Here is a 10,000-nt window from a genome sequence, read left to right as displayed (position 1 = left end):
TTGATGAAAAACTGCTGCACTGCATAGATGACAGACACGTCAATGCATTGTGTGTTCCCTCCATTGTGTGAAATCTAGAGGGAGCATTTTTAACTGTTGGGCCACTGTAAAGGGACAATAATTATTCGTATGACACCCATGGTTTAAACTCACTTGATATGTAGGCCTCTACAGTAGAGGCTATACTAGAAGGGATGTTGAGCACAGTGGTAGTAAAAACTGGTACCAGGGATTTGAACAATACTTCTGTATTGTCCAGTTCATGGACATATTGCACCAAAATGTACATTTTAAAGGTCAAAAATACTTTTTAATATAATAATGTACTTTTTTATATACTTTCTGTTGGGTAATTTGTCTTCCTTTCAGCCAAAATAAGAAAATGATCATCCCATCACTTTCCATTAATTAACTCGTGCTTTTATTTTGAAGCCGCGAAAACGGCCGAAAGCGAAACCGGAACTCTTATTGGAGCTATCTAGATCTCGATATGAGCTAGATGGAGCTGGATGGAGCTCAGACACACAGATCCACGTGAAAAGTTTGAAAGTTCACTATTGTCTTAGATGCATTAAAACATTAAGTGGTCTCTCCTAGGTAATGTTTTATGATGTGAAAAGGTAAACAAACATACACGGCACTTCACACAAGACCCCCAGACTACTTCCTGATCACGTGATTCTGTGGTCACGTGTCTGTGGTCTGTCTGTCTGTCTGTGGTGACGTCACCTTCCTTCCTTGACGCGAAATTCCTTGAGCGCCCGTCTGCATTCCGACTTTTAAGACAACCGCAAGACCGTAAAACCGCAAAGAATAAATGCAACCTGGGAGATTTGCATGGTAGGTTAAAGACTAGTGCGTTAATGTTTTACTAAGAGATTAATTGTAGTTTTGCACTTTTGCAGACCTAGATTATTAAGAAAAAGTGCAGTGTGCATACGATCAACATTTACTCCTGCACAGATTTGCATTTAAACTTTTACGTGCATGCCTATGTATAGATAGTTTCATTATATTAAAAAGTACAGTGACATTTTTCTCTCCTGTGTAGATGAGGGTCATTGGGAAGTTGTCATTTCATCTGAAGACTCTGACCAGCGCCCCAGGGAGAGTTGCATGTCAGACCCGTGGACATAAGACGTCTGTCCCTCAGAACTTCACTGACTATGACAGCATCAGACAGACATACAACCCTCAGATACCAGAATATTTCAACTTTGCAAAGGATGTTCTTGACGTGTGGGCAGAGAAAGAAAAGGTACACTATGTCTATCTAATCTATCTGTCATGTATGTGTTATTACAGTGTTATTATAGGCCTTGATGATATAGATATTTAAAGAAATGTCACATTGTTTTTTATGAAAAAAAGAAAACTATTGTGTGAGGGGAGCAAGCTTGTTGACTGTACCGTTTGGAGTTTAACTTGGAACAAAACACGGTTGAATATTAACCTCAGCATGATTTCACAACTCTGTCTGTCTCTCAGAGTGGCGAACGGGCAGCGAACCCTGCCCTGTGGTGGGTGAACGACAAGAAGGAAGAGGTCAGGTGGAGTTTTGAGGAGCTGGGCTTCCACTCCAGAAAACTGGCCAATGTTCTGTCAGGAGCCTGCGGTCTTACCAAGGAGGACAGAGTGTTCCTCCTCCTTCCCAGGGTTCCAGAGTGGTGGCTGGTCAATGTCGCCTGTCTCAGAACCGGTGAGTGGATTCGAGGACTTTGTGATAACTTCACCTTAGGAAATCAGTGAGATGACATTTAATGTTTTCAGTGGGATATTTATTTGATGCCATTCAGTCACCGGAGGGAGCTGCATGTGCCCATGAGCAAGGCACTTAACCGCTAATTGCCCCAGGGGCACCGACTATGGCTGACAAAAAAGACCAAATTCCAACAATTGACTAACAAGTTGATTGCATGGCAAATAAAACATTATTAGGCAAGGCAAGTTTATTTGTGTAGGACATTTCATACAACAGGGGCAATTTAAAGTGCGTTACATATAGCATTAAAGAAATACAGAAAAAGAATAATAATTAAAAAAAATGGCAAGGATACATATAGATATATAGAAAATGAGGTTAATTTTGTTGGTTATGAATCAAAGAACAGTTATTGAGTTTAAGACGATTTAATCAAAGTACAAAACATATATACAGATACCAACAGCTGGATCCTATGTCTGCTCTCCTCTGCTGGGCTGGGCTGGTTAAGAGAGCGAGATTGATTGATTGATTGAAAACCTTTATTGTCCCCAATGGGGAAATTTTGTTGTCAAACAGCTCAGTTAGGGCAGAAAACATTCAGTACAGAAAACAGAAAAACATTCAATAAAAAACATAAAACAGTGCAGGCTCAATAAGTAAAAAGTTCCAAAAGTTCCATCTCCAGGTCTCCCCCACCCTGCAGGGCCTGGTTGTAGAGTCGGAGTGCAGCTGGAATAAAGGACTGTCCAAATCTTTTTGTACTTTGACGGGGGAGAACAAATCTGTGGCTGAACTTGCTCCTCATCCCTGCCAGCTCGCAGTACATCGGGTGGGAGGGATTGGCCAGCATGGCCGCCAGTTTTTTCCCCATCCTCTGTTCTGCCACCACCTCTAGGCTGTCCAGCCCGGTCCCCACCACAGATCTGCCTCTGTCTTGTCCTTTTGTATGCCCTTTTCTTATGCAAATATCTACCAGTGATCCTATCACCTTTCCTAGATGGTCAAGAGGGAGAGGCCAGGAGGTCTCTCCCTATAAACAAAGTCCTATCAGGTCAAGGGGGAGAGGCCAGAGTGTGTGTGTGTGTGTGTGTGTGTGTGTGTGTGTGTGTGTGTGTGTGTGTGTGTGTGTGTGCTTACAAGCGGTCCCAACCAACAGAGGTCTCTGTTGGTCATCTGGTTGCCATAGAACCCCCATTGTTAGAGGGCATCATGCCCTTGCATGCCCTGGTATGTGTGTGTGTTTAAAATATACCACAAAAATAAATAGATAGAAACATTTAACAACATAATAAGACAATGAATAAAAAGATATAGATACAAGTGCAGTTACTGCAACTGTATTCAAGTGCTGTGATTAATAATAATATGTTATCTCCCTGCTCTCCAGGTACGGTGCTGCTGCCAGGCACCTCCCAGCTGACGGCCAGGGACGTCCTCCACCGTCTGCAGGCGTCGGGGGCCAGGTGTGTGATCACGGACGACAGCCTGGCCCCCCTGCTGGACGCCGTGGCCCCCCAGTGCCCCGCCCTGCACACCCGCCTGCTGGTGTCTGACAGGAGGAGGGAGGGCTGGAGGAACCTGGGAGATCTGCTCCGGTAAAAGATAGAAAAGGTGGCCTGGGGTGGTCCAGTGGTCCACCCCAGCCTAGCCTGGCTTCTATCTAGTGTTTATCTCAACTTGCACTTTTACTTTCTATTTCTTGTTTTATTCCTGGTTTTATTGTGTTGTATTTTATCTATTTCTTATCTTCCTACCTCTTGTTTTTTTATTGTGTTGTATTTTTTTTACTATTGTTTTTATGTTTAGCACTTGGAGTTGCATTCACGGTGTGACCTGTGCTATATCAATAAAGTTTAATTGAATGATTGAAAGTGATACAATCTCTCCAGGAAGAAGGTCAGGAAGATTGGCCGCGTTCGTAAATTCGATCTGAGAGCACCGGAGTGTCCATGTGACTGCCTCTCGTCCAATCAAATGACTTGGTCCCTGAATGACGTTGAACCCAGTGTGCGCTCTTGGCAAATTTACAAACACGGCCAATGATTTGCTGTTCTCTTGGCCTTGATGTGGACTAGGTGTCTCTCGTAAAATAGATGTTTTTTCCATGAGACTAACCTGGATAAATGAACAGATAACTCAAGAACGATGACATGTAGGCGACACAGTGTACAGTATAGACACCTGTTGGATGTTTGTCTCTCCACAGTAACGCGTCCAGCGACCATGAGTGTGTGGAGACTCGCGGTGACGACCCCATGACCATCTTCTTCACCAGCGGGACCACCGGGTCTCCCAAGATGACCCAGCACAGCCACCGTAGCTACGGGCTGGGCCTCACTGTCAACGGAAGGTAGCTGCAGCTTACACGCTTACACGGCATAACTATCACCATGACCATGACCATGACTACAACCACGACCATGACCGCAGCCTTGACCAGGAAGACCCTACACAGGCTTATTGCTCAGATATCATGTGACCAAATCCATTGAATGGAAACTTATTTCTCTCTTTCCCTCCCTCCCCCCCTCCCTCCCCCTCTCCCTCCCTCCCCCTCTCCCTCCCTCCCCCTCTCCCTCCCCCCCCCTCTCCCTCCCTCCCTCTCCCTCCCTCCTTCCCCCTCTCCTTCCCCCTCTCCCCCCCTCCCTCCCTCTCCCTCCCCCCCTCCCTCCCTCCCTCCCTCCCTCACCCCCTCACCCCCCCTCCCTCTCTCCCTCCCTCCCCTCTCTCCCTCTCTCCCTCCCTCCCTCCCTCCCCAGGTACTGGCTGGACCTGACGGAGAGGGATGTGTTGTGGAACACGTCAGACACGGGCTGGGCCAAGTCAGCCTGGAGCAGTGTGTTCTCCCCCTGGACCCAGGGAGCCTGTGTGTTCATACACCACCTGCCCCGCTTCCACACCACCACCGTGCTAGAGGTGTGTGTGTGTGTGTGTGTGTGTGTGTGTGGGTGTGTGTGTGTGTGTGTGTGTGTGTGTGTCTGTCTGTGTGTGTGTCTGTGTGTGTGTGTCTGTGTGTGTGTCTGTGTGTGTGTGTGTGTGTGTGTCTGTGTGTGTGTGTGTGTGTCCGTAGTGTCTGTGTGTGTGTGTGTGTGTCTCTGTGTGTGTGTGTGTGTGTGTGTGTGTGTCTGTAGTGTCTGTGTGTGTGTGTGTGTGTGTGTGTGTCTGTGTTTGTGTGTTGTCTGTGTGTCTGTGTGTGTGGTGTGTGTGTCTGTGTGTGTGTGGGTGTGTGTGTCTGTAGTGTCTGTGTGTGTGTGTGTGTGTGTGGGGGTGTGTGTGTGTGTGTGTGTGTGTGTGTGTGTCTGTGTGTGTGTGTGTGTGTGTGTGTCTGTGTGTGTGTGTGTGTGTGTGTGTGTGTGTCTGTAGTGTCTGTGTGTGTGTGTGTCTGTGTGTGTGTGTGTCTGTAGTGTCTGTGTGTGTGTGTGTCTGTGTTTGTGTGTTGTCTGTGTGTCTGTGTGTGTGGTGTGTCTGTGTGTGTGTGTGTGTGTGTGTGTGTGTATGTGTCTGTAGTGTCTGTGTGTGTGTGTGTGTGTGTGTGTGTGTGTGATGTGTGTGTGTGTGTGTGTGTGTGTCTGTGTGTGTGTGTCTGTTAGTGTGTGTGTGTGTGTGTGTGTGTGTGTGTGTGGTCATCAAATCTGTAGCCTCTAAATGTGACCACTAGAGAGCGCTGCAGGGCTGTTTTGTATTCCATACAACCACACTCAATAATTTTCAAAAAATGATCGAGGGTGTTTTTATGGAATACTATTTGCAGCCAAAAATCGATTGAGGGTGGTTTCATGAAATACCAAAACAATTATATTACATTCAATATTATGGTTATTTCTCTGTTCAGACTCTTTCCAACTATCCCATATCAACATTCTGCACTGCTCCCACCGCCTACAGGATGCTCGTCCAAGAGGACATGTCCAGGTAGAGTACCGTCGCTTCAGAAGTACAGACCAAACTCCTTTCTAAGAAAACTCTCTGAACTGTGCAGATAGGCAAGGCAAGTTTATTTGTGTAGCACATTTCATACAACAGGGGCAATTCAAAGTTCTTTACATACAGTATTTAAAGGATAGTAAGAAAAAAAAAGAAAGAAACTGACACACAGGTGTCACATGACACACAACAGGTCACATGACACACACAGGTGTCACATGACACATCACAGGTCACATGACACACAGGTCACATGACACACACAGGTGTCACATGACAGATAAATACACCATAAAGGGTTGATAAAGGGTTGTCTCTCTCTCTCTCTTTGCCAGGTACAAGTTTGAGGCGTTGCAGCACTGTCTGTGTGCCGGCGAGCCCATCAACCCTGAGGTGATGGAGAGGTGGAGGGAGGCCACGGGCCTGGGCATCTACGAAGGCTACGGACAAACCGAAACGGTGAGACCTGCGTTCAAGAAAACCGACGGGTTTCAATCCGTTGCTCACAGGATGTATATATGTGTGTGTGTGTGTGTGTGTGAAGTCAACAGATTTTTCTTCCTCTGTCCAGGTTCTGATCGCCGGTACGTTTAAGGGGATGAAGATCAAGCCTGGCTCCTTTGGGAAGGCCTCACCAGGGTATGACGTACAGGTACATAAGACCACAGGTACATAAGACCACACAAGCACCACGGGGCTTCTACCGACAGTGTTCTGGATACGGGGACGAATTCCAGGTGTTGAGAGAGGGCAATAGCCCATGACAAGGGGGGTATTCCATCAACGTTGCTAAAGGAAAATCTAGGCTGGCGAGACTTGGGGACTCCAGGACTGAGGATCTCTGTTGCGTCATGTCTGTGGGCAGGGGAGGCTGGGTTGGGAGGCAGAAATCGGAGGACGGGTTCATTGTACTGCAGGGAATGGAAGGTGGAATTTAGAACTTCGATACCATTCCATTCCATGGGTTGGAACAGTCCGATGTCTACCTCCGCCGGTGTCTGTGGTGTTGTTCCAGGTGGTGGATGAGGAGGGGAAGGTGTTAGCCAGAGGAGTGGAGGGGAACCTGGGCATCAGAGTGAAACCTCACAAGCCCTTCTCTCTCTTCACCGAATACACGGTGTGTATGACCACTACCACTCCGGCTCACTAGATGTCACTGTTTACTTCTAGTCATGGGTTCAATTCCTATCGGTTCCATGATCTCTCTCTGTCTCTGTCCCTCCTTCTGTCTATCTCTCTCTCTCGCGCACACAATCATTCACTCACTCACTCACTCTCTCTCTCTCTCTCACACTCACTCACTCTCTAACTCACTCACACACACACTCTCACACACTCTCTCTCACACACACTCCCAGGGTGAGCCAGAGAGGACAGCAGAGTGCTACAGAGGAGACTTCTACCTGACGGGGGACCGAGGCGTCATGGACGAGGACGACTACCTGTGGTTCGTAGGCCGGGCCGATGACGTCATCCTCTCAGCTGGGTAACACAGTCTACCTAAAGGGTTAATACCTCTGGGCCAATCAGGGATCTGTGACACAGTCTGATCATTTGGTCCGCATGTCGGCAACCAATCAAAATGTTCTGACTTTTCTTTTGAAACACGGAACTACGTTTCAACGTCATTGAAAGAATCACAACACAAACTCGCTAGTCAAGCCAAAATACTGCTACGCCATGGATTGGGTGTGTAATCCCCACTGCTACCTAGTTAACTATAACACTACTTTACATTGTTAGCAGGCTCACAAAACAAGCTGTGTTTACCAGCGATGTGTCATTGATTTTCAACAACACAGAAATTTATTCACATTTTTCGAAAAAAAAGTCTGATCATTACATCAGATCCCGACATGAGGACCGAAGCATTAGAACGTGTCACATTTAATTAAGTCACCTCATACTTCATTACCATTAATTGTGTATTTCAGTTAGGGACAGATGCAACAACATGGACAGATTGAAATCATTATTTACAGCACATCTGCCCTCTAGAACTCCAGTCACATGAGACCAGGGACATCCTACTTAATTTAATTCAGCAAAGTGCTGAGCAGAGCAAAAAAAACACCTTCCCCAACCCAGAACACCCCACAGCGAGACTTTTATTGTTGCTTGACTGCAAATTGATCTGAAAATACATTGAAGATCACGGAACAACACTAGATGCAGTATTCAAAACATTGGGCTGTTGAAACATGAAGACAGCAGACGCTGTCCTAATTTGCTAAATTTTTGCACATTGCAAATTGGGGCCCAAGGGCTTCTAGTAGCATTGTCCAACCCCGACAGTTGTTATGTAATATAATAATTAGTACATTGTGGAGACTTCTACTGCCTACTGGCGTCAGCTCTTTCTGCATTGTGACCACGTTTGTCTCTGGCGTGTGGGTGGGGGGGCGGGGCTTGTGTCTGCTCTCTCCAGGTACCGGATTGGTCCGTTCGAGGTGGAGAACGCTCTGATAGAACACCCGGCGGTGGCGGAGTCGGCCGTGGTCAGCAGCCCTGACCCAATCAGAGGAGAGGTAGGGCACGCCAATCAAAACTGACGTTACTAACAAGCCAGTTAAAACTGGTTTAGTTTAGTTTCACCCAATAATGCAAACGATGTCAGTTATTTTCACATGACAACCGTTGAAAATCTGTTCCTGCTATATATACAGTACCAATGGATCATTCCTTAGAGCAGTAGTTCTCAAACCTCTCCTCGGGGACCCCCAGCCGCTCCACATATTTGATCTGTTCCACCACCAGCACACCTGATTCAACTAATCAAGTACAAATCATAATTACTTACTTGATTAGTTGAATCAGGTGTGCTGGTGGTGGAACAGATCAAATATGTGGAGCGGCTGGGGGTCCCCGAGGAGAGGTTTGAGAACCACTGCACTAGAGCATTTAAACAGGTTCTGGGGGGATGGGTGGGGGGGGTGTATGTGACAAAAACACTCATCTACTGTTTTCTTTCCTTCCAGGTTGTTAAGGCGTTTGTGGTGCTGACGACAGAGTATCAGTCCCGTGACCCAGACCAGCTGGTGACAGAGCTGCAGACGCACGTGAAGAGAGTGACCGCTCCCTACAAGTACCCCCGCAAGGTCACTGGCATTTTAAAAATAAGTGTATCACCAAGGGCAAGGGTTGATATAGCTTCTTTAGCGTTCTACACCTAATTGTAAAACAGCAGGGGGGTATTCCATCAACGTCGCTAAAGGAAAATCCAGGCTTATTTTGATCAATTTCACGAGACTTGTCAAAAATAAGCCTGGATTTCCCTTTAGCGAAGTTGATGGAATACCCCCCTGCTGTTTCCAACTGTGTTGTTTATTTTCCCTTCCCTACAGGTTGAGTTTGTGGAGCAACTTCCCAAGACAGTCAGCGGGAAGATCAGAAGGGTGGAGCTACGGAACAAGGAATGGGGGAGGTCCTGAGGCTGTCAGGGGAGGCTGGGGGAGGTCCTGAGTCTGTCAGGGGAGGCTGGGGAGGCTGGGGGAGGTCCTGAGTCTGTCAGGGGAGGCTGGGGGAGGTCCTGAGTCTGTCAGGGGAGGCTGGGGGAGGTCCTGAGTCTATCAGGGGAGGCTGGGGGAGGTCCTGAGACTGTCGGGGGAGGCTGGGGGAGGCTGGGGGAGGTCCTGAGTCTGTCAGGGGAGGCTGGGGGAGGCAGACATCGGAGGACAGGGGTTCATTGTAAATGCATGGCACGGAATCAGGAATGGCATCAAAACACCAACCTCCACTGGAGACTGTGGCTTATATGGATCAACAGTACTGTACAGCAACACTGAATCTGTGAAGAGAACTTTTGTTTTGTTTTGTTTTTAATAAATCCACCATGTCTACGATTTTTTTTTCTTCTGTCCTGTCTGTCTGACTTTCTGTCTGTAAAATATGTAAAGCGTCCTTGGCTTTGTGAAAGGCGCTAACATGAATTTATTATAAATATGCCAATGATTTCAGATGAATGCCTTTTCTATTCTACCTGTCACGGATATATGTGTGTGACTATGATCTCTCACACTCAACTCGGATATTCCACGTTCCTTTGGGCTCTTCCCCAGTCTTCTCCTCTGTGTGTGTGTGTGTGTGTGTGTGTGTGTGTGTGTGTGTCACACACTTGCTTAGCTATTATGACAGTGTGTATCCGATCTAAAAAAGTGTGTGACTGCAGTGTAGACCCCAAGGTCCAAAGTACTGGCTCCTTCCACAGCCTTCACCTCACAAGACCACCCCTAATAGCCTGGTACCATACGCCAGACCCGCGGACCGCCATAGTCCCCCCTGGAGATGACTACCTCCCTTTCACCTGCAGGGGGAGACATCCCACTATGATTGGACCCATCGCCATGACTACTAAAATGATCTGATGTCAAA

At 47.1% G+C, this 10,000-nt stretch overlaps 1 protein-coding gene across 2 annotated transcripts; it reads left to right on the top strand.

Annotated features, from left to right (window-relative positions):
- The first annotated feature begins 724 nt into the window (after positions 1 to 724).
- acsm3 (acyl-CoA synthetase medium chain family member 3) lies at positions 725 to 9,076 on the top strand. 2 transcript variants are annotated; one of them, XM_080546770.1, is made up of 14 exons: positions 725 to 840; positions 1,052 to 1,258; positions 1,489 to 1,699; positions 3,093 to 3,300; positions 3,912 to 4,055; positions 4,465 to 4,621; positions 5,538 to 5,617; positions 5,965 to 6,088; positions 6,201 to 6,281; positions 6,645 to 6,746; positions 6,988 to 7,115; positions 8,058 to 8,157; positions 8,608 to 8,727; positions 8,974 to 9,076. In XM_080546770.1, exons 1-14 carry the CDS (start codon positions 838 to 840, stop codon positions 9,058 to 9,060), a joined length of 1,752 nt encoding a protein of 583 aa, XP_080402896.1. In that variant the 5' UTR covers positions 725 to 837; the 3' UTR covers positions 9,061 to 9,076. The 2 variants fall into 2 exon arrangements, with proteins under 2 accessions (XP_080402896.1, XP_080402897.1); XM_080546771.1 differs by lacking the exon at positions 6,645 to 6,746.
- Positions 9,077 to 10,000: the final 924 nt, after the last annotated feature.

Source organism: Nansenia antarctica (genome assembly GCF_963989245.1).
Source record: "Nansenia antarctica genome assembly, chromosome: 16".
Taxonomy (NCBI): Eukaryota; Metazoa; Chordata; class Actinopteri; order Argentiniformes; family Microstomatidae; genus Nansenia; species Nansenia antarctica.
Note: the sequence above shows the minus strand (reverse complement) of the source record. Positions and strands in the feature narration are given on the sequence as shown.